Consider the following 23,982-nt stretch of genomic DNA (forward strand, 5'->3'; position numbering starts at 1 on the left):
TTTTACATCCGCACACCATGCTTCAAAAAAGAAAAAAGTACGGAAAATAAGACGCAAATGATGTGTATGACACGAAAACGATATAAAGTCCTTACCTGTGCAATAAAGCTTGATGCAAACAAGACAGCGAGTTTAATTCTCGTTAATTTACCAAAGTCCGTTTGAGCACAGTTGAAAGAGTTATCTCTTAAACTGCTTGAGTACTTACATCAGACTGTGTGCAAGCATGGCAGAAAAATGGTATTTTTGCGTTTAAATGTAACAAGGATTGTGGACCGTGAAAGAAGGTCACCCCTCTCTCACTTTCAAACAATCTTGGCATCTAGTTTTATCGTATAGCAACATGTGTTAATACCACTTCATCAACACTAACACAACACACGTTCACTTGACTACAAAATGATACTGTGTAACTACTGCTTGAGGGAGCTAGATATGACACGAAATTTAAGGGATTTATTTGGGATGCAAAACATTACCGACTTTACATGTAATATTATTTGAGGTTAAGAGTGTACTATTGGAAAGCCACGAATCTGATTGGTTCTCTTATTGCTGTCTATTCACTGACACAAGACGAGAGCGGGCGCGTCGCTCTTTTTTTTCATTCATAGCATCCAAATACATAAAACAGTAGATTTTGGACTACAATCCCTTAGATTGTCAAAGAAAACGACAATAATATTGCTGCACCTTGCTCATTCCATTCGTTCACAGAAAACTTGGGCAGGAACACCAATTGCTAAATATTTAGTTAGCAAACAGGAAACGCGATATTTGAAACCGGAGACGATGGGGACGAATTTGAAAACATTTTTTTTATCTTGTGTACACTGTTGCTCCCAAATTTCGCTAACGACGTTTATTTAGACGCGGGTGGCCTGAGATGACATGGAATAGAGATCCTGGAATGTCGTTAATCTACATGTCTTAACTCATTACATATTTTCTTCTCTAACATGGCATAATTTCTGTTACACGAACATTACCAACGATCGAAGGACCTGAATTAGACTACGAAATATGTCACATCATTACCTCACATGATTACATTACTCAGTCAAAATAGAGATTTTTCTTTTCACTTAAACCAATCAAGGTCGTCGTCATCGTCATCATCAAACAATGGCGGTGGTACAGCACGGGGTGGTGGAGAATCCTGGAAAACAAGAAAAAATAATAATCACACCCTCTATTGGTTTTCAAACGACCGCCGAAAGTAATAGTGTCGCTTTTGAACTTTTCCTTTGGTTGAAGACATCAGTACGTTCGGTTTAACCAGTCAGAACAAACATGTTTCTGAACTAGCCAATCAGGTGAAGAGCCCAAACTAAGCGTGATTTGGTTCAAGCGACTTTTCCCGCGCTTTTCACCGGTTGCCCGCTTTAGCAGGATCTGCACACTGAAGTAAAGGAGACTACTAGCAAAGAACGACGAGATATAACACTCGCTCCAAAAATCATCTTAGACTTCCAACAGTAAAACGGAACTGGGGTAAACAGAGAACTTGTTATCATGCCTTTAAAGACTGGAATGCCTTGGAAGGTGACTTGAAGAACTCTGACACCATATGTCAGTTTAAAAGTAATTTTTAAAAATCTATTAGTCTATAATTTACTTTTATATTTTTAATATATTTTTTAATTTGTGTATTTATTTTTTAATAATTTAATGTTATTTTGGATCGGGACCTTTCTGTAGATCACCTACGGGTGAGAAAGCTTCCCGTTAAAATATCATTATTACAAATATTCAAAGCACAATGCAACAAGAGACAAGAACCTCCCCAAGTAAAAGGAGCTGCGTCACGTTTCCGCAACTTGAAAAACGTTTAGCCTAAATTTTCAAGTTACTCGTTTGTAATCCATGTCAATCTTCTCCATCGCCTTAACTATCCTTGTTCCCTTATGGTTTATTATTATCTCTGTAGTGCTTTTCTATCTTAGTAAACTATTATTTTCAGGTTTCCTTTCATTTGAGGACAATTAAAGAAGACTCAAAATGCCAGGACTGAGCTTCTTTAAGGTGTCTGAAATCAAGCAGCTTTTTACCAGTCTTCCCTTCATCAAATCGATGTGGAAATTATACCAGTAATGGAAATAGATTGTAAATTAAAATTTGGTGTAATGTATCCCTTAAAGCAATCGATATTTCCGTGGAAAGGATAAACAGAAAAAAAAATGAAAATCGATAAAACATGAATTTTGCGTGAACCATATTAAAAAGCTGATGTTATTGTCTTAGACTGAGGTGTATGGCAAACAGAATATATCTACAATACATAACTGGTGTAAAAGTTTTCAAATCGACCCGATAAAGCAGAGACTGGTAAAAAGCTGATTTAAATTGCTTGGCAGACTTGGTATGGTCCAGAACAAAAACTGTATAGAGACACGGTCCCCTTATGGTCAAGTTTCAGTAAGTAATACACTGATGCATACCGGATTTTCCTGTTCCTTTTTCTTAGACAACGAACCAAACGTTGCCTCCACGTCATCATGATCATCATCAGCAAATAACCTAGGCAACAAGAAAGGCACGACTGTCATAGGTGAAAATTAGGACTTCTTTAACAGATTATTGGTTGTTCAGTCGAAAAGCCATAGCAATGACGGTTATTGTCTCATCTCAGTTATGTAATTATCCTGCAAAGTACTAGCATTGCAGGCGCTTCTTCCTTCTTGAGCCACCCTATTCACGCGGTTTACGCACTAAAGGTGAGGCTTTTCACTCGCCGCGACGCCAAAATAATTTTCTCAACATAAATTATGCGAAAAGTTTAACGGCGCGCGAATATCCATGGCCACCTATCGATATACTATTCAATTTTAACATGGTTTTAGCCATGTATCTTCTGCAGGATAGTTTTGTCTGTCCACAATTTCGCTATCACGACATCGACATGATACATGTTGTGCATGTGACATTGACCAATCCGTAAACATTTGGATCTGAGTTTCATCCGAGGTTATTACCATGTGCACCTAGAAGAAAATTGGCCTTCGTGTTGGTTGCTCTATTTTTTGCTGCTGCACCGTGCTGACAAGACTCAATCAGGTCAAAACAGCTATCCACGGTTGCAATTCTTGGCTTTCAGTTTGGACTCTATCATGTCGTTGCCGCGTTAAGTTATCTACGTAGTATCAGCCTTGCTTCATTGTTATTCTCGCCTATCGTACGTGTGGCTGTCTTTTTGGATCGTCACGCAGGGCTCCTCCCAGCATTGCGTGACAACCTCGAAACTAACAAACACAACACCAATACTTACGATTTAAGTTTGTCCTCACTTATGGTGTTTCTCTGCGTCGAGTCCACCTGGGCTTCTGAATAATAATAATTTTATAATTAACAATATAAGTACCATAGAGACCTTATTTTCTAACTCAATTTGGCTAATAATTCAGAGCTGTCGAAACTTTCACATGGACTGTGTATTGTCTGCTTGGCAGTGTCAAGGGATTTTGATCACTCATTACCTTTTGAGACTTGCTCCTCTTTTAGTTGCTCTTCCTTTTCTTCAGCGACAGAATAATTCGGAGGCTCTTCGGCTTTACTTTCGTCTGGTACAGACTGCACTACATTTTCTAAGGTGTCAGTTCTGTCGAATTCAGTTCTAGAGTTCTCCTCCTCTGCCTCCGCAGAAAGCTCCTCTAAAGAAGGTACGTCCACTTGATTTCCTGGAAACGAGTCAGCTTCTGAAGTATTGTCTTCTAAATTATCAATGTCTTCTTTGTCTTCCGCAACATTACTACTTTCTAATATCCCATCATTTGTATCTTTTACAACTACTTCAGACTCAACAGAATCACCAGCTTGTGTACTCTCCTCGTCAGGGGGTTTTGTATCTCCGGTTTCTTCCATCTTCTGTTCGTTAGTCGTTACTTCGTCTTCACTTTGTTCATTGTTCACTAATTCGTCTTCTTGTGCATTATCACCTTCCGCTTCTACCTCTGTTAACACATTATTACCACCTCTGTCCTCTTCTTCTGCTTCGTCCTCACCCACCTCGTCGACACTTTGTTTCGTCTCCTCTCCTTTTTCTCCCCCCTCCGACTCTTGTTCCTCTTCCTCTTCACTCTCTCCCTTCTCTACTGATTTCTCCCTGGCAAGTTTCTCTTCTTCTTTTCCCTCTACTTTAATCTCTTCCTCCTCCTCCTCTTCTTCTTCCTCTTCATCTTCTTCCGCTTCTTCCTCCTCTTCTTCGTCTTCTTCCTCTTCATCATCACTTTCTTCTTTCTCGACCGATTTTCCGCTCACAAGTTTCATGGTCACCTCCTATTTTAAAGACAAGATGACAACTGACTTCAACGTTTTTTTTTTGTGTGGGTAAACTTGAATGATTGGTCGGGTTGTTCGAAGCCCGATTGAGCTAACCTAGGATTAGCGAGATTTTGGTTTCAGTTTTGCAATTTTTCGGTGAAGTTTTCGTTTATATTATCTGTACTTCAGTTTCAATTTGAATGATCTCAAGCTACACAAAACACAAGCAGTGAAAAACATTTTTACACAAGAAAAATTGATACTGGGGTTAACTTTTAATCCTGGGTTAGCGTTAACCGGCTTTTGAACAACCCTTCCCCTTGCAACAAGAACGAAAGTGTCTGAAAACATTTGCAAACGAAAGCGCTGGTACAAAGGTCAAAACACTTTGACCATTATACTGCTAAAGGTTCGTATGACCTTTCTTTCTCGGCTTATTTTGTGTCGCGGTGAAGACAAGACTTCACAGTTTCCTCTACTGTACACGGACAGGTTCCTGTTCATTAAAAATGTGACTTGTGAGTAAGTTTGTTCGTACCTTGATAGTCTTGAGAACAACCTTCATGATGTCCGACCCGGTGTAAGTGTCATCAGCCTCAAATTCATTCCTCAGCATGTAGTAAACCGTGTTCATTATCCGCTTGACCTACAGAATGCACACAATGATTACAGCATGACACGCAATAGTAACGCACGCACTACCTGCAGGGAATGCACTACACCTATAGTCACGCAATGTGCACTACACCTATAGTCACGCAATCGATGTCACTCAGTTAAATTATTTCACGCTCAATGGAGGATATAGGATGTGCTCTAAAGTTACCAGCCCCCCCCCCCCCCCAAAAAAAAAACAACAACAACAACAACAGTTTAAATAGCTGCAGGAAAAAACACTATGCAGGGAAACATTTTTCACCCTTGAAAGCTGTTAGCATCTTCTCTTTTTGGTGTAAACAAACTCAAACTTCTGCATCGTTCTTTTAAAGTTGTAATTTCCCGAGGATACAAAGTACAGGGGAGAAATAAAATCACCAAGTCGGGAAAACTGTTCTGATACCCGAACACCTTCTCAGCAGTTAGCAGTTAGAGAACTGTGGACTGATCAGCAATTTACACATTAGAACTGAAATCTCTAACCATAGTTAGTAGAGGGGACTAACTATGCTCTAACTTACTTCATCCGTTACGTTAATTAAGGGTTGTTTTTCGTAGGCACCAGCCTGTTCTTTTCCTTCCTTCACACCTTTCCTATACGCTTCAGAAACTGCAGATTCACGCTCCTTCAACCAAAAAGGAAAAACAAAAAACAAACAACAAACAACGTTCAGACCTTGCGAAAACCAAGCATAGGCAAAGCATACAAAAGGCTATGTTTACAACTGAAACCCTTTTCATTCATGTAACCAGAACAAAAATGGAACAATTGTTTCACCTCCACTGCAGATGCCAGTTGCTCCTCGAATTGTTCCTTCATTTTCAGTGTTCTAGAGCGAACCTCTTGGTACTGTTGTAAAAGAATAATAATAGAAAACATCGTATTAGTTGAGGTACATAACTTGGAAAACAAATCTTACACGTGCAAGTACATGTACATTCAATCCAAATGGACCTACTCCCGATTATACATTGGCTGTGCTTTACATGAAGCACAATACAGTGTCCAGAGAAAATGATACGTGGTGCAAATTTGTCCAACTGGTTGTTAACCCAAATTATATATCCACAACATATTGTGATGTTACTCCTCTTGAATGAGATGCTGTTGTATCGAAGGTTACCCCAACATTATGTCAGGTGGACGTAGCAATTGCTGGTACTCACTGATACATCTGGGTGCAGAGAGGCACTGTGAGAGGAAAGTGTCTTGCTCAAGACCACAGCACAATGACCCGGCTAGGGCTGAACCCAGACCCCTCAATCCGTAATCCAAGGCGCTAACCATCAGGCTAGCCTGTCTCCCACAAATCATCACCAAAATATGTTTTACTTCTAACCTTGGCTTGTAATGCGTCTAGTTCTTGCTGTGTTGATCGCAGTGTTTCCATCTCGGAATCTTTGTCAGTTTGTGCAGCTTGAAGTCGCGTATACTGATAAACACAAACCAGTATTAATTAACTTGGCTGATATAAGGACGCTTTCCTTTCATTAATCTGATTCTTTTTGGTTTTCACTTTACCCTAATGACTCTACTTTAATGTTTAAAACTCCCAACCTTTTCGCGTATTCCTTCAAGGTCTTCTAATTTCTCCTGGAGATCTTTGATCTTTTCCTCCTTTTCATCTTCGCTTGTTTTCAGTGATGAACACTATTAAGAAAAAAATAATGAACTCATAAAAAAAGACTGGTACAAAAATAGCAAGATCTTAAAGTAATACTAATTAAAAAAATCACAGAATATAATCTCCGCTGTCTAGCCTTGTTTGGCGAGGACATAAAGGGTAACATCTACGTAACTAATATAAACAAAAACAAAGCTTTATAAAAATTGTACAGCTAGCTTCGCGAAGCGAGTATGCAGTTCTAACCTTTTCTTGAAGCTCTGCCAATTTTTTGACCGTCTCCTCTTTTTCATCCGACACTTCCTGAAATCTCCTCTTCCATTTCTCCTCCGTCTGTGCAACCATCTTTTCTGCCTTTTCTGTCCACCTGGATTCGAGTTCCGCTTCCGCCTGTGCAACCTTATTTGCAATCATGACAAAAGCATTACAAACTGATATATTCCACTTTTCCCTCCAAGAATATTACCTCAACCTTTGTCTACTTACTTTCGTACTCGAGCACTAGAAGCGTCACCGAAGAATTCCTAGCCTGCCTAGCAGGCGTTCTTTATTTGCAAAAGCACGCGAAGGGTACGAAACTGCGAGCGAGTGCGAAAAATACGTAGCAGGGTGCGGGGGTGGGGCAAAAAATGATTCTTTTCCTCCTCACCCCCTCCCACTTCTTCTCCTTTTTTGCTCACCCCTTCGCACTTCTCCTCATTTTTTGCTCACCCTAGGCGCGCTCGTTTGCTTGCTCGCTTGCTCGATGTCCCCGCCTGCAAAATGGAAAGGAAACGTCTGCTACGCAGGTTAAAGAATTCCCGATCCTTATTGTCCAATCAAAATTAGCGAAAGCACTCGGACGAAAGTTGCCGAATGTTGCGTTGAACAAATCTTGAGTGAGAAAAAAAATTCATACAAAACAAAATCACGACCTTACCTGTTTCGCTGTGACTGATCCACTGCTTTGCTTTTCCTTTCTATGTTTTTCCTTCAAAAACTTTATTTCTTCCTACCGGAGAAGCAGAAATGTTTTATTAGACACCGGCACAAAACAAGCTCTGTCATGTAAGAAGAAGCGTTTTGCGCCCCGCTGGTTTGCCAAAAAAAAGAGAACCATTACTGTACAAAAACAAAATAATAGAAGGTGAGAAAGCAATAAAAAGATGCCAAAGTAATGTTAGATTTCACAGTAAAGATTGAAGTTGATTACTACTAAATAACAAAACTAAAGTGTTTACTTACTTCCTGTTGTGATCGCAGTTCTTCCAGTTCCTCTTCGAACTTTTTCTTGTCCGCTGCATGTTTCTTTTTTCGATCTCCGAGACCCTAAAAACACAATTGTTCATTTTAACAGACAACCAACTTTGTAAAGTTTTCTGGCACCTGTTTTGTCTCCACTAGGTCACACAGGGCGATACACAAACAGCTTCACTTTTCAAGTTCGAGAATAACCAAAACCAAAACTGGGCGAAACTACAATGACGCCGCGTTGAATTCTCATAAACTAACATCATAAGAGATAAGTGGCAACCCTCATGGAGAATTCCTTTCTCGGTTTTGGTATTGAAGGGGTGCACTTCAAAGGAGAAACGTGGGCTATTTAGAGAAGAACTACGAGACCAGTGGTATAAGAATATGAGCGCACATTTAATCGTAGGATTGTTGAACTGGATCGCACTGAGTAAATCCCTGCAGAAGAGCAGTTTTTTCAATTAAGTATCGTAAGACCAAAACCAAAGTAATCACTCTAGCCAATCACGAAGGACACAGACAATACAGTAAACCAATCAAAACTCGAAGTAATTACATGTAGCTGACGCGACGCGCAGGAAAATGCGTGCGAACGAGGCAAAATTGGTTTTGGTTTTTACTTCTGATTAAATGAAAAAGTGGCGCGAGCTTTATAAGACAATGGTGCAGCGTAGAAATGCAAAACCAATAACTTTATGAAACTCGAGTGAAAACCGCTCTATAAACTGTGCACTGACAAATATCACTAAAGCAATTTTGCTGAGTGCCAGACAGTGCTCTTACCCTTTCTAAACTTTCTTTTTCGTGTCTTAAATCATTCAGTTCTTCTTCAATGTGATCTACTTTGCTTTCCAGTCTTTTTCTTGTCTGTTTTTCTTCCTTGAGACTCTGCTTCAGTTGATCGCTCTGTTCAGTACTCTCTACAGTCACGCACACACACAAAAAAACAACAATTCAATGACACAACCAAATCGCGCGTTCATTTAAATCAAAGTTAATAGAGGAAAATGGTTCAGAAACCCGATAAACATCAAAGAAGCAAACAAACAGGCTAAGATTTTTATGTTGGAAGGTCCTTGACCCTTCACATCTTTTTTTTGTTCAGACTTTGCATGAATTACATAATCGCAATGCTTCTATTGGTTAGTTGTATGAGCACACACAACCACCTTTTGTATTACGATGTCAGGTTTTGTGCAGGGTCAACGCCCAAAATAGCCAACAAAAACATACAACAAAGAACTTTACCAGGTTTCCTAACCATTTCCCGCTATTAACCATGTTTAAACTACCTATGTTAGGTGTGCACTACTCTGGTCACGGTACAATACTAAAAGAAGTAAATACCAGACGATACAGATCCAAATGTTTCACATCTTAACTCAATCTAATCCTTTGCTCTTTGCTAAAAACGAAAGAGAGTTCGAACAGTGAAGAGTAAACGAGGCTCTGCTGTCTGATGCCCTGCGCAATATTTACAAATTCCAACTTATTTTAAGTGGACTCATAAATGTATTTGCAAAAAACACACGACCGCAAAGAGATTTAAAATTAACCTTCACGTACTCGTAGCTACACTATCAATGATGTCAAAGTACATTCGTGCTGCAAATCTTCCAAGAAAGGAAAGATTCAACAGACAGTTATAGTGGCTCTTATCGGTATTGTGAACAAACCGCATGAGACGGCAAGAAAGGGGAAGGGTTAAACCAGTAGCAGTCAGACCTGTGTGTGAATCTTTAACACGTGTGAGCTCATTTCTGTATTTGTCAGCTTCTGACGTCACTTTACTAAGTTGGCTGCTGAGTTCCGCCTCTCTTTGGCGAAGAGATGTGACTTCATTCTGAAGTGCTGCTAAGTGTGTTTTGGCTGTTGTCAGTTCCCCACTCATGGATATCTGTGAGGCAGGACAAAAACAACAAAACAGCTTAATTAGGGCTTCAGAAATGAAGCCTATTAAGCCCATCTGGCTCATATAGCTCTTTAATGTGCTACGTCACGGTTTGCGCATCTTGAAAAGTTTGGCCTAAATTTTTGAAGTTCGTGAATTGTAATCGGTGTTAATCTTCTCCATCCTTAACCATCGTTATTCCTTTATGGTTTATTATTCTCTCTTGGGCGTTTTTCTATCTTAGTAAATTATTATTTTCAGGTTTCTTTCATTGATCTAAATCTTATTTTGGACGCGGTCAAAATAACTCAAAATACCGTGACTTAGCTCTATTAACTCCTGTTTTTGTAGGATAAGTTCGCTAGGAGTATTAACTACTCCTTGGATAGATGCTACAGCTTCAGTCCATAGCGGGTTATTCCCCAGTGAGAGAGTCAATAAGAAGTCACAGTGAGATAGACCAATACGATCGTGATGTTTCTTCCCCTACTGACGTTTCCTTTAGTCCTTCGAGTCCTTTGGTGATCCAGCCTCAGAGCCTAACCGCTATACAACGTTACGTATCTTATCTTACGTATCCAAAGTAAAACAAAAGACTTTTCTTGCATTCTGTACTAAATGAGAAACTTGATGAGAGCAGCCTTGCACACGGTTAAGAACTTTTGTGACTGGCGATTTTTGAATCCATTTTGAAGGGAAAAATAATCTCTTAACATTACTGCCTAAACAAGCTTGACTTCAACTGTACATGCACATCAAAGAAAATATTCTACACAACACCTTTTCTTGCTCAAGGGATAACACTCGTGCTTGCGACTGCGCGGTGTTTACTTGCAAGGAGTCGCTCCTCTGTTCCAACATTGTGTTGCTCTGTTCAACAAATCTGAAATTCACATTTCATCCATCAATCAGTTATACTCCTGTAGCAAGCCCACTAAAGTTAATCAACATGATGGGCACATTACAACACCAGTTCTCCAATGACCCTGAAGACTAGAATTTTTGGAATTTTAAACTACAAATGACTGAATAACTGGTAAATATAATCATGATGCACACGTATACCTCTGATTCTTCTGCAGTAAGTCTGATATCTTGTCATTAAGCAACTCTATTTTTTTGGACTTTTCTGCACCTTCAGCTTTAAATTTCTCGTTTTCCTGAAAGCAGATACATGTAAATAATTATGAGACATCACAAACAGAATGATATTTCAAATTGCACATGCAACTAAATTGTATCCAAGGTTTAGCACACGATAATGACCTGATCAACTACTCGAATAGTGCGCAACCTACAGTAGTGGTAGTGGTAGAACTGTCAGTTGGTTATACTAAAACAGTCGGACGGCTTGGTCTTAGTTTCTATAGACTTCAATAACTAGTTGGCTTAGGGCTTTGCACCTCGCAAACTATCAGCCACTAGAAACCTGGCGTTCTTACATGTAAGTTTCTTCACACAGGGTACCTGCACTATTCGAGTTACGTTGTGAACTAGAACAGCAGCTTCCATTGCAGCTTGTGGATTGCCAAACGCACCAACACCAGCCATCTGACCAACAGGAGTCAGTTGGCCTGATAGCTGACCTGAACTCTGGTGATGACGATCAACCTATAGAGATCACAATAAAACGATAAAGACAGAGAAACAATGACAACAAAAAGAAGGACATTGTAAAATAATTGCACTGCATGTGTTTCTTCCACCCCTTCTTCTACTACACAATTTTTTATCACTTCTTCAGAAATTGAAAACATAGAACTTTTCAAACCATCAGCCATTAATGTTATAGCAATCGCCTACACAATTTCACCAATAGCGATTTGACCAGTAAAATTATGGTTTCTTGGAAATAAAGTGTTTGTCCACCCAGGTGGTCGCTTGCAAGAATTGGTGACACAGGGAAGTTCTACTGTATTAACAATTTTTGAGTGGCAGTTAAATTTTGGATAATTTCGTGAGCAGCATTCAAATATGATTGGAATGGCCAACACACATTTCCAAACCAGCAGACAGAATTCATCATCCGTCCCTTTTGCACCATGGGACACATAAGGCCTTTGCAGCAGAATTCACTCACATTAAAAGTTCCCTACATCAAATCGTATGCTTGCCTCAGTCCATGAAAAGAGAATGGATCACAGGGACACAAGAACCTCCTTGTCTTACCTTGTTTGAAAGCTCATCAATCTTGTCTGACAGCTTGCCAATAGACATGCGTATCTCCCCCTGTTGTTGCCTTGTCTCTGCCATCAATACCGGGACCATGGCATCATTAGCAGTGGGCTGTGGTGGAGGTGGCGGAGGGGGTGGTGGTGGAGCTGAATATGGTGCAGTTATAATTTGTGGCTGAGGTGCCATCATAGGATAACCCATACTGACAGGTGGCTACAGAATAAGAGAAATAAAACACAACAAATTAGTTTGAATTTTCTAGGAGAAATTAACTGTAAAGGGTACAGTACTGTATACATGTATATGTTGGATCAATTTTGGTACAGTTTGGTCAACAGATGCCCATTTACTGTTTCAGAATAATACATGTATATTGTGAATATATTGTGTTTTGGGTCAATTATTTATTATACCACAAAATTTATGAGAAGTAAATGTCCTTCGCTGTACATGTTACTTGTATATTTATGTAAAATACTCTTTCAAAGTGAAGATGCTGTCGTGATGTGGCTGATTAATGGTAATTGAAAAGAACGGCTCCCATTTTAACTGTCAGCCGACATACATGTACCTAATACCATGAACATGTTAGGAACAATCATCCAACAGTAAACTGCCATTGTTATGTGTAAGTACTGGTATGTGTGTAGGCCAAACGTTAGATTTTACTGTAAAGTTATGAACATCTTGTAATATCTTATTCCAAAATTTATGGCTTTGTTGAAGGGGTTTCAACCCTGATCTTCAACACACTCAACATGACCACATATAAAGGTGAAAAAATGCTTGAAGCCAAAATAATAGCCAAACATCAAAAAAGGTTCTTCAATAGTTCTAATATGCGTTCAAGAAAATTATAGACCATACATGCAGGAACAGCAAAGCACAAAATGTCTGAAATTCCTAAAGAGCAGGCAATAGTTCATACCTGTAGGTAGGGGTTCTTATAGTGAGTTAGTTCAATTGTGATGTGGAAATTAATTAATTTCCTAATAATAATTCTTAGTTTTTAATATTTTTTTTCATTTCAGTGATCAGTAAACTGACCTGATATAGTGCCACCTGCTGCTGTGGTGTGAATGCTGATGGCATCATTGGCTGTGGGTTGATAACAGGCTGTTGTATTGGCTGTGGAGCAGGTGCTGGATTGTGAACTGGCTGGTGAACGTCAGGATGTACTTGAGGTGCCGGTCTTGGTGGAGGGTGTGGTTTGGTTCGTACACTGGGATGCGGGTTGGAGCTAATGGGTGGTGGACTTGTTGTGTTACTCGCTGTTCTCTCTTGTACATGGGGCTCGGCACTGTGTGGAACCTCCTATATACAATTTAAAAATAATTTGATTTATTTCTTTAGTACTAAATTATTTAAAAAATGAAGCATATTGTATTTGATGCTACATCATCATCATCATCATCATCATTATCGCTGTCATTGTCAACATCATCATTACTATTGTCATTGTCATCGCCATCACTAATAATAGATTATACAGATAGGGAAGACTCTACATTTGTGCCCTGACAGTCTGCACTTACGAGAGTGCATTAAGCAAATGCTTAGTACCATAAGAATCTTGGTGAGGGGGCAAGCACGCTTTTAGGAACATAAAATTTAACTGCATGTATGTACAGTGCACATCGACTGCTATTACAACACAGCTCTTCGGCTCCTTTGTAATTGATTCAATACCACTACCTGCTCAGGTTCTTCCATATCCTCATGTTCAGGTTCAGCTACCACTGCTCCAGGCAAAGATAATGGATTCTTTCCCATTTTGGACATTCTGGCAAGTAAGCGAGCCTTGTCTGTGCCTTTCTCAGGGGACTGATCCAAATAACGAGCAGAGCAGAAATTATTGTTTAAAATTCACCTAACATACAATGTATGCTTCCTTGAGCTACTGACTTACTACTTAACTAACTGTTTGTGAAAAGGTTCAAAGCGGCAATTTTATTTTCTTTTTTAAATCAAATCATTTATAATAAAAATTGTAAATTCTTAGGATTTCACCTGACCAGGAATTCTAAAAGCAGATTGCCATAGCAAACCCTCATGCAAGGGTTTTTGTTCCAGACTATGTTCCAAAGCAAACATTTTCAATATTCAGCATACAATGAAGATTCTCACCTGAGAAAGTTGTTCAGTGATTGATGCAGTCCTACCTTTAATGCCAGCATCACTGGACACACTACAAATACAATTAACGGTGTTAAATACATACAGCTGTATGTTACACATAATTTTATGAGAAAATAAGTAATACATGAAAATACTTGCTGAACTGTTCAGCGAATCAGTTTTACATCTGTATTAATTAATTTTTAAATCATGCAATTAAAGCAAAGTGTAAGTGTGTGTATTTCAAAAATGTGTCTTGAATATCACACAGTTACTGTAATACAATGTATGCAGAAAGAGCGCAGACTCAGGTTCAGAGATTGTATCAATTATTTTGGAACCCACTCCGTTGAAAAAGATCTTGCAGCTGCCCAGCAACCACTTACATGTAAATCAGTTAGAATGTGACACTGGTCTGCTAAGAGATATGTGTACATGTACTTCATTTACACCTGTAATCATGAAACAGTATGGAGAATGGGAGGAACTCTTTGTGCCCTGTAGACTATTAACAGCTCATTAATTTAAAAAGGAGATATTTTCAGCAAGATACTGTCAGTTCTTTTACATGACATTGTGCAAAATACAGCTTGACAGGTTCCACAAGCCATGATTACAGCCCAGACACAGAGCACCACTGCTACTGTAAGTGATGATTGTTACCTCAGCTGTGATACAGAGTCTGTAGATCTTTTCCTTGTACCAGATGGCTCAGACAAAATGTCAGGCAATTGATCTGCACTTTGAGAAGCGACAGGTTCCTGGATTGTCACTGGAGAGTCAGCTGTTTCTCTATTGGACTTGATCTGTAACAAAAAGGATTTTGTGTATAATTTTTTATTCCTAAAGCATGACACACAGTAAAATGCACTTCCACCACTTTGTAATTTTTAATCAATAATTTTGCAGGCATGCTTACCCTTAAAACTTCAACTTCAAACAAAAGTGAGGAGTTAGGAGGAACTCTGGAAGGTACACCCTGTTACACAAATACACAACATTTCATATTCAGAGAACAGCAAATGAATCAATTACAGCTATCTGTAAAGGTGGGCAGTAAGGCCAGTATGGCAGCTACTACAAAAGGTCTTTCAACAAACAAATTATCATCATAATGATAGTTTCACAGTGTCTGTGAAGCTGAAATTACATGACTGTAGAGATGCAGAAACTCAATATCACGGTATTAATGAGAGAAAATGACTTGATTATCAAACTACACATAGGTGCAGTTACAAGATATTAATAGTAAATTCTGTTCTAAAATGAATTTAACATGTACTTTTATTATGTACAGTTCGACTAATTCATGGCATATACAATAATTATCATTTTGGTCTTTTGGCTCTTACATACATGTACAAACTTGCCGATGCATAGAATACAAACAATCACTGTTCACGTACTGTTACTGAAAGGTTATTCTACGATAAAACCCTGCTTCTCTGTGTCTCTAGGGTGGCCACTCATATTGAGACAGTTTTGCCATTTGTATTTTTTACCTTTTCTCCATATGCCAGAGCTGAAGGAATTGCTATTAACCTCTTTCCACCTTTTTTCATGCCTATTACGCCCTGTTCCCATCCCTTGGACAGACAAAAAAACATAACAGTGACTACTTAGTATCATATATCTTTTTAAAAGGGAAGTTACTTGCAATCTTAAGAGACATTCAAGTGAAACATTAGTCAATTAAATCTTAACCACATACTCAGTGATAAAAAAAGCTGTAGTCTGAATACACAATGTACATGTACATGTACCAGCATATTTAGTTCTCACAGTATTCATACAATGCAAGAAGCCTCTTGGACAAAACGAAACCACTCACTACAAGGATGTTTGAACAATCAAACAAGTGAACTAATTATCTAGAGGTGACAGACAAGCTTGAATGTACATGTTGTAATTGATTTTGTCAAGAATTGTAATTGACTAGGGATGAAAAAGACTAACTAACTCAAAGAAATTGAAACCATATAAATTAACTGACATAAAAAAAGTTAACTACACTGTACATTACTGTACAACATACATATATAGTGTAGTGGGTGGACAGACAGTCCCATCAAAGGGAAGAGGGAGTCACCTGGGGATACATGGAATTTACCGACCTGTAGATGGACCAGAAGATCAGTGAATATATGCTGTACCTTGATCACCTTTCCTTTTCCTGTTTTGAATCTAAATGTTTTGTCAGTCTCAGTATTGCCATCAAACACCTGGAAAACAATGAGAACCATTCGTCAATGATCTTTTGAAATACCATCAATATTGATCAATTAACAATTTTCTCATAAAAATTTCTTCTTACAATACTAAGTGAAACATGTCTGCTTTTAAAGTTACAACATCTGGCTTACTTTTCCGAAACCATTATTTGTCCATAACCATCCCGTGTATTTCACTTCCAATGCATCTCCTAGTTCAATGGCCTAAAATAAACAACAATAAATAAAATAATGATTTAAAATAATAATATTTTCTTTGGCATCCATTCCTATATCAGATGCAGACACTTCGGTCCATGACATGAACACATCAACAGATTGACCCTATCATCTAGAGTTGGCTCAGTGCGGTTCAATTCCTTCTCTTAGGTGGTATTGTTCTCAGTAGTCTGGAGTTTGACTCCTTAGTCACATGCACATACAGGTATAAATAGCCCACTGGTCTGCCTCCTGCCAGTTGGGATTTTTTAAACACATTAGGTTCATTTATAATATTTCAGATTTTGTTTATGTTAGCCTTGAAAAGCACCAGTAGGGGAGTGGTCAATTGAGATATGCGACTGGCCATAGTGCTCACTTTGGTTTTGGTTTTACATGTAGAACACTCAATAATTAAATGAAAGGTGCTCAAGTTTAAAATATAAACAGTTTCTACATCTTGAGTCTCACATCGGCCTTTAGTAACCTACTTAGTCTCAGGACTCTCAGAGAACACACATCATTGCAACACTACAGTAAAAATTACCGTTCCGTCACCAAGGACAAGGTCTTGAGTACACAGATTTGATGATGCAGAGTTGAACTTTGATAAACCGACCTATGAAAATACATGTAGCTCAAAATTATAAATTGCACAAGTGTACGTAATAGCAAAATAAATTATAACCATAATTGGTTCTGCATGTGCCTCTAGAGATTTTTCATGTACATGTAATTGGTGCGTGATCACATGGGTATCCGATTACATGTACAGGCACTCAATTTAACCTTTTTTGTAATTGGATACCTACATATACACCAATCACATGTCTATTACATGTACTTTAACATGGCTTCCTTCTTAATATTCCCTACAGTTTCTAAAACTTATGGAAAACACTATGGAGTCTTTCGCTCAAAGGAAGTTCATCATGGAATACTAATCCAAAAATAAAATTTGCACCAGTTCTGTACAATGCCACATAGCAGATCACAAGAATGTACTTCTAGTAGTCTAGCAGCTGAAAACAAGAGAACTTTACTCTACAGAAGAGGAAGAAACAAGTTTAAATGTACCTGTTTAGCAAAGTTTGTGACATTTTTGTCTGAGTCAAAGCAGAGTGACCATGTTTGTCTCTGATCATCGTAAAAACTCGCATAATTACCTCCTTGCACCTACAAGATAAAAACACCACACTCAATGTGGCATGTAATTGTGTAATAATATATTGTGCACACAAGATACGTGTTCTTTAACTAAATGAATTTACATTGATGTCAGTGACAATTACCGTAAATGAAAAGTTTCCGTGAATTTTTCCTGTGGTAACTTGCTGTTGTTTAGAAGCGTAAATAAGTATCCTGTACTGAAAGAGAAAGTTAGAACATTTCACAGAGCATGTCAGTTTTCTTGGAGTCATGGTCAAGTAACAAGTAAAAACCTTTGTAAGGAAGGTTTCTACCTCAAGGACTCAAAGGTTCAAGTTGGCAGGGGCACTTCAAACACTCTGAAATACGCATACACTATTTCAGACACTGTTCATTTTGAATTGTGAGACAACATTAATTATTTTGAATGTTCTGATCTTCACTCTTCACCTCACAAAATAAGCTCTCTGTGCATTCAGGGTTGTTACTGAAACATATAATTTCCTTGAGCCCTGTTTAGTAAGTAATAAATGTAAATTGTATTTCGGCTTCAATCAGTAAGTGAATTCATGACTGCTACTTGACCACATTTGAATGAGTGGATCTTGTGGATAAATTTAGCTGAACATATTTTTTTACATAAAGCTGTGCTGGAACTTTCAAAGCCATCACCACACCTTTTAAATGACAAAGAAATGATAAATGTCACAAAGTCTTTGATGAACATTGTTACATGTACATGTACATGACATTTTGACACACTCATACAAATTGTAGTTATTTTTAGTATTTTGATTCTGCCAAGGCAAGTTTATTTTAGACTTAAATTTGTAAATATACAAGGAAGATAATTAAAAAAGTACACTGCAGGGCTCTTGGGATTTAATTTTATATTACATTTGATACTTACATCATTTGCTGAATGATTTGCCAAAACCGCTGCACCCAGTTTTCCCTGACTGGCATATTGACCATTAACACTGTAAAGGGAGGTATATGTAACATGATAATTAGCTAGGGTTTATGCATTTTACTTGGCACAGTTAATGCAAGTTGAAGTTTGAAGACCAAGAACTCATCAGCGACCATACTGTTATCAGTCACTATCAAGGTATCAACTCACTATTTGTAGGCATGAACTGCAGTGGCACATAAGAGTGCTGTTTCACCACCACCAGTCTGCGCTGCTGCAACAACGATACAAGAAAAAGAATAGGAATGCTAATTTATTGTACCGCTGTGCGACATGAATTCCAAATGAACAACATTCAAAAAATGCTGCTTTTAAAAATACAGATTGCTACAAGTAATACTGTAGGCAGTTATAAGGGACTTCGCTGAAAATTCTCCCCATAGGCCAGTTTTAACATTACAGGTACTGAACACTGGTGGATCAGGACCCGGTTTTTTTTTTTTTTCGCTTGTCCTGCTGGCGTTTTGTCCTTCTGCGATTTTTTTTTAACCCAAAATAAGGGGGGGGGGGGGAGGTGGGCCCCCGGGCTCCTCCCCTTGATCCGCCACTGCTGAAGGTTTGTACTTCACATGTAGGTGCTAGTGATCATATGGTTTTAGGTAAAGAGTGACCAAAGAATATTTTCGGGAATGAAACTTATGTTGAATTCGTGAAAATCTTTTTCAAGAATCTAGCAAATCAAATCATAGGTCTCCACAAGGCTTATACTCTTTTGAGCTTTTAAAATTCCATGACTTTCCATGACCTTTCCATGACGTTTTCAAGTTTTTCATGACATTTGTTAAGCAGATGTTCTCAAAAAACTCTATTATTTAAAGTATTTTCCCACATTATGATGCATAGAATGCACGCTATTGTTTATTTTTTACTGGGATTAAAACCAGTTTTCTGACTTGTCTGTTATCATTTCAATTTTTGATCTTTTCGGCTTTTTATCCTCAGAAAATATATTGCTTTTCCATGAACTTTCCATGACGCACACTTCAATTTCATAACTTTCCAGGCCTAGAGAATGAAATTATAAAGTTCCATGACTTTCCAGGATTTCCATGACCCATACAAACCCTACTCCAGAGGCCCTGCCCAGCCCTGGCCAGCTGAGAGGGACAGAAATGACTTGGAATGAGAATGAGATTTAATCCACAAAAATATGAAGAACACAATAATGCACTGTGATCTGACAAGAATAAATACAGGGAATACACCCATGGGGATGGGAGAAGAGAGAATATGGCAGGTGATTTACTAAATTACACTGATCTGATGTCCCGTTTCTCGACAACGTCTAGCTCTTGTTTCAATGTGATTTCCCACAAGCCCAGTTATATTGTTTGTACCAAGGCAAACATTTTGATCCGAGGCCCATGTTCTCTTGTAATATCTAAGTTTAGACTTGATTAAGTTTGTGCCGGGTGGGGGTGGTGCTCTTTCGACATCACCCAGTTCCATATCACGATCACAAGCACACAGTACTTACCCGGTTTCTCCTTCTTTGGCTGTTTAGGTGCCGTGTACGTCAAGGATTCATTCCCTCCAGAGAATGACGCTCTATCCTGGCCAAATAACGAAGCAAGCTTCGACGAACTATTCAAGGTAGACAGAACACTGTCACGCGAGATCGATTTTCCGCCATCTTGGACAGCTAGACAGTAAAACAAAAATCGAGCCAAAAAAAGTGACAAAAGGATGTCTAAAGCTCACCCTCTACCCGTCGGCGACATGAAATCTCCTTCATCTTCATCAAGAGGTGATGAAAACATCCTAATCTGGGTAAAAAATCTGGTAACAAAGTTGGAAAAAGGCGCTTTCAAGCGGGCTAACCCAAGATTAAGAAATCGAAACTATCGTTTACTTCCTCTTTGAGGACTGGGTTCTAGTCCTATGCGAGATACCGCTGAAATCGAGAAGAACGATCCATCAAAAGTGTAGTCTTTAATTTTTTTAATGTCATTTTATGTCATGTTGGCTCCTGTCCTACCTTTCGGATCAGTTGTTTTCTTCTTGAACGACGTTCTTTTTGGAGGTTTGTAGTACTTCAATCCTTCAGAAACTGGCGATTGATTCTCGTCGATCTTGATTAGATCTGATTGGCTGCCTGTTATCTCGACTTCTCCTTGGTTGCTCGCTGACGAAGCAAAGAGCAAATTTATTGAAAACGTGATACTTTGAGGGTGCGTTCCTTTGTGGTGATCTGGATCAGGATCAGTGATCCAAGATCACTTGGATCATGGTGCATCAAAGGAACCGACGGATCCACTCTGGTCACGGATTCATCGGTTCCATTGATGCACCATGATTCGAGTGATCTTGGATCACTGATCCTGATCCAGATCACCCCAAAGGAATGCACCCTCAGTTTCTGGGCAGGAGTCTAATCTAGCCACCTTATTTTGCGGAATGAACAAAATCAGCGCGTGTCGCGGCATCAAAACAAGGTTACTTCGCTGCGCTTTCCATTTAATAAGATTCGCAGGTGTTGCTCAGATCATTCTAGCAGTCCCCCCTTAAAAGGAAATGTCAAATTGAACCCTAGACCCTTAGAACCTGAGAAAGAAAGGACTTTCACGCTTTGTCCTTTATTTCCTTTTTTCCCTTTATTTCACCTACTGCACTGCAGGCTTTATTTTCTACAGGGACTGGCTTAGAGCATACCTTCAGCTTGATAACTACTCTGAGTCGGTTTTTTCAGTAGCTATATTCTGCCCAGCACAGGCATCTCGTTTTCGGGCAGCAGCGCTCCTGTACGCTATTCAAAATGAGCTACTCCAGGGGAGCTTTTCCCTGAAGACAGTTAGTCAAGATGTTTTGTATGTCTTGTCAGACTGTCTGTTTTGTTTTGTTTTGTTTTGTTTTTTGTTTTTTTGTTTTCGTTCAAAAGCGAGCATTCGTTGTTCATGTATGTTGGGCTCATTTAACGCAATATTTTCCAGTCTCCGTAGGGTTCCATTTTATAGTTCTCTTATAAGGGGGTTATACTTTAAATGGTTCTAATGCTCTAGCCCCTTAGATATGGTCATTTACCAAGAGTGAGGTTAAGATGGCAGGATATTGACCAAGTTGTCTATTTGCGTGTTATACGACCGAGGCGCAGCCAAGCTTAAAAGCGAACGTCGCCAAATGTTGTTATCCAACCATCTTGACCGTACAAACTTGGTCAGTAAAATAATGATTTATATTATACGATTTCGAGGACACCATTTTCCTTGCGGGACACAGCGGGCAATCCCGAGCAGACAAGAAGACGGCAACCTTAGCAATCTTGCCCACACGTGTAGCCAATGACAACGCAAGATTTGGTTTATCTTCCCCACTCGCAAAGCTACGTTATATTATACCACAAGGGTGAATATGAGTCATTCTAACTTTGTACTGCCGTATCGCCAAGAATCTCGAAGTCTTCATAGCTTTGCTCATACAGCATGGTGTCTGCTGGAGCGACCGTGGCAATTCCATGAGAATCGTCAGCTTTAGGGTAGTGTGATATCCAATCTAAATACAAAATAAGAACGGGGATTAATGGTGCAAGCCCGCGCAAGGTTTATAGCCAGCCCGGCCCTTTTTAACAAAATAATTAAATTTATTAGAAGTTTTTACACTCTGTATTAATAATAATAGTAATAATAATAATAATAATAATACTAATAATACTAATAATAATGTTTATTAGTGGCTTATTACAACTGTAAAAATTCTTAGGACAATATATATGTCAGGGAAATACTAACTTACAAACGAATTACAAATTACACTCATTCTTTACAACCCTTATAAATTTGTCTATTGTCATTTGTCGAAAAAATTTAAATAAAAATAGTAAAAAATACTCTATACATTTAAATGGCAAAAACTCTACTTTAAAAATACACTGTAGCTATATGCAGGTCCACTTCTTGGCTCAGTGTTCGTGGCTTCGGCTAGAGTTCCCCAGAAATAGCATTCTCAATTGCTTTAACGAATATTTGCATGTCCTTTTTCGATACCTAAATCAATGTCCGACAGTTCTAAGTGGACTCTCCTAGGAGCTCGCGAGCCTCTTAAACAAAGTAATGCTGATCTCAGCAGCGCAAAAGATACTCTTGCCCTGATCCATGACATGGTAGTCGCATAACTTTCGCCCTTCTTTGTAGCAACTAACTCAGCAAGTCTATTATTGTATCGATTACATTCCACTGCCATTCCACCCGTCGTGCTAAAAACTAATGGCGTGAATGTAGCTTGCTCTACTTCTAACACACGGCTGGCATACTGGCGCTTCTTCTCTGTTTCGTGCTGCCTGAATATCTGGTCTGGATCCAAATCTCTATAGGAGTATGCATTCGGATGGCATACTCTGACATCAAAAAAAGCCGACGTCTGCCTCTCCCAGAATCCCCTAGCAACTATATCCAGCCGCGCATCAGGGGCTGGATATAGTAATAATAATAATACTTATACTAATAATAATAACAACAACACTAATAATAATGACATATTTATATAGCGCCTATTCTACAAGATTCAAAGGCGCTGCTTCCACTAATGAAAAATAAAAAAATAACAAAAATAAAAAACAAAATGTTTTACTACCATGAAGAAATCAATTACTTTCTATCCACCGTTGGCGATTCGAGCGATTGAATTTTTCTAAAATGTATATTTCAACTCGAAGATAAATATAACAAGGAAACCGCAAAGTTCACAAGGTGGTCCTTTTGTTTTGTGGTCTGATTGGTACAACGTAACCCGTGACTCGTCACGCGCTCTCCAGCTACTAAGAACAAGTCTTAAAAACAGTATTAAATCAAGTTCTTTTCAAGGCTGTGATCAAAAATGTGAAACACATGATCGTTACCGTTTACGGAAAATTATGTGAAAAGCACCAACAAGTGCAGCCGATGTACAACACCACACAAAAGCTTGAAGCTGTACGCTGTCCTATAAATATGCATGTTCATATTGTGCTTCACCTACCGTGAACATTCTCTCTCATTATTTGTATCACTTCTCACAATTTAGACGAGGAAGTTTGACCGAAATGTCTTCACATAAAGTCAGTGTGGCATTCCCTGCTGCTTTAAATGTTACAACACGTGGAAGCGACTGAGCAATGCTAATCATTAGCCGGTAATAGTTGAGAGTATAATTACAATTTGATCGATGGTGAATTTGACAGTGATTGTACATCACGACCCCTTACCTTTGTCTTCAGGGACGTAGTCGGTGGACACATGATCATTTCCACGAACTGAAGATCCTTTTTCTTGCCTGACTTCTACGGAATCCACGAATCGTATGATACTGTTTTCCTCGGCCTTACTCTCTACAGCTCCCATAAAGTTTTAAAGCGGAACAATGTACTTCTAGTTGTGAAAGCTTTCATATTCGCCACAGTGGCTGCCCGAGAAAAGGATTACAAAATCATCGATGATCGAAAACTTAACATTCTCATTTGTACATTTGCTTACTCAAAGTTTAAAAATTATTCCTCGGAAA

At 38.8% G+C, this 23,982-nt stretch overlaps 1 protein-coding gene across 4 annotated transcripts in view; it reads right to left on the reverse strand.

The window, feature by feature from the left end:
- Window positions 1-23,982, reverse strand: part of LOC145489090 (FK506-binding protein 15-like) — a 24,631-nt gene extending 649 nt beyond the window's left edge. Inside the window, exons 1-35 of one of the 4 annotated variants that reach the window (XM_081468008.1) lie at window positions 23,687-23,982; window positions 21,874-21,999; window positions 20,489-20,635; window positions 19,988-20,152; window positions 18,661-18,721; window positions 18,448-18,517; window positions 17,681-17,755; window positions 17,466-17,564; window positions 16,936-17,007; window positions 16,323-16,394; window positions 16,113-16,181; window positions 15,462-15,545; window positions 14,879-14,938; window positions 14,623-14,765; window positions 13,969-14,029; window positions 13,537-13,665; window positions 12,889-13,155; window positions 11,836-12,054; window positions 11,134-11,277; window positions 10,732-10,826; window positions 10,447-10,549; window positions 9,501-9,672; window positions 8,559-8,695; window positions 7,767-7,850; window positions 7,462-7,533; window positions 6,789-6,941; window positions 6,476-6,568; window positions 6,258-6,350; window positions 5,696-5,767; window positions 5,439-5,543; window positions 4,799-4,906; window positions 3,477-4,275; window positions 3,269-3,323; window positions 2,442-2,520; window positions 1-1,159 (exon numbers count right to left, since the gene is read on the reverse strand). The exon at window positions 1-1,159 is cut by the window's left edge and continues 649 nt beyond it. In XM_081468008.1, coding sequence (XP_081324134.1) covers window positions 1,082-1,159; window positions 2,442-2,520; window positions 3,269-3,323; window positions 3,477-4,275; window positions 4,799-4,906; window positions 5,439-5,543; window positions 5,696-5,767; window positions 6,258-6,350; window positions 6,476-6,568; window positions 6,789-6,941; window positions 7,462-7,533; window positions 7,767-7,850; window positions 8,559-8,695; window positions 9,501-9,672; window positions 10,447-10,549; window positions 10,732-10,826; window positions 11,134-11,277; window positions 11,836-12,054; window positions 12,889-13,155; window positions 13,537-13,665; window positions 13,969-14,029; window positions 14,623-14,765; window positions 14,879-14,938; window positions 15,462-15,545; window positions 16,113-16,181; window positions 16,323-16,394; window positions 16,936-17,007; window positions 17,466-17,564; window positions 17,681-17,755; window positions 18,448-18,517; window positions 18,661-18,721; window positions 19,988-20,152; window positions 20,489-20,635; window positions 21,874-21,999; window positions 23,687-23,822 — 4,497 coding nt within the window. In that variant the 5' untranslated portion in view covers window positions 23,823-23,982 and the 3' untranslated portion in view covers window positions 1-1,081. Of the gene's footprint in view, window positions 1,160-2,441; window positions 2,521-3,268; window positions 3,324-3,476; window positions 4,276-4,798; window positions 4,907-5,438; window positions 5,544-5,695; window positions 5,768-6,257; window positions 6,351-6,475; window positions 6,569-6,788; window positions 6,942-7,461; window positions 7,534-7,766; window positions 7,851-8,558; window positions 8,696-9,500; window positions 9,673-10,446; window positions 10,550-10,731; window positions 10,827-11,133; window positions 11,278-11,835; window positions 12,055-12,888; window positions 13,156-13,536; window positions 13,666-13,968; window positions 14,030-14,622; window positions 14,766-14,878; window positions 14,939-15,461; window positions 15,546-16,112; window positions 16,182-16,322; window positions 16,395-16,935; window positions 17,008-17,465; window positions 17,565-17,680; window positions 17,756-18,447; window positions 18,518-18,660; window positions 18,725-19,987; window positions 20,153-20,211; window positions 20,416-20,488; window positions 20,636-21,873; window positions 22,000-23,460; window positions 23,495-23,686 lie in introns of those variants that run through there. The other 3 variants (XM_081468000.1, XM_081468011.1, XM_081468019.1) reach the window with 3 other exon arrangements.

This window comes from Orbicella franksi, chromosome 1 (assembly GCF_964199315.1).
Source record: "Orbicella franksi chromosome 1, jaOrbFran1.1, whole genome shotgun sequence".
In the NCBI taxonomy this organism is placed as follows: Eukaryota; Metazoa; Cnidaria; class Anthozoa; order Scleractinia; family Merulinidae; genus Orbicella; species Orbicella franksi.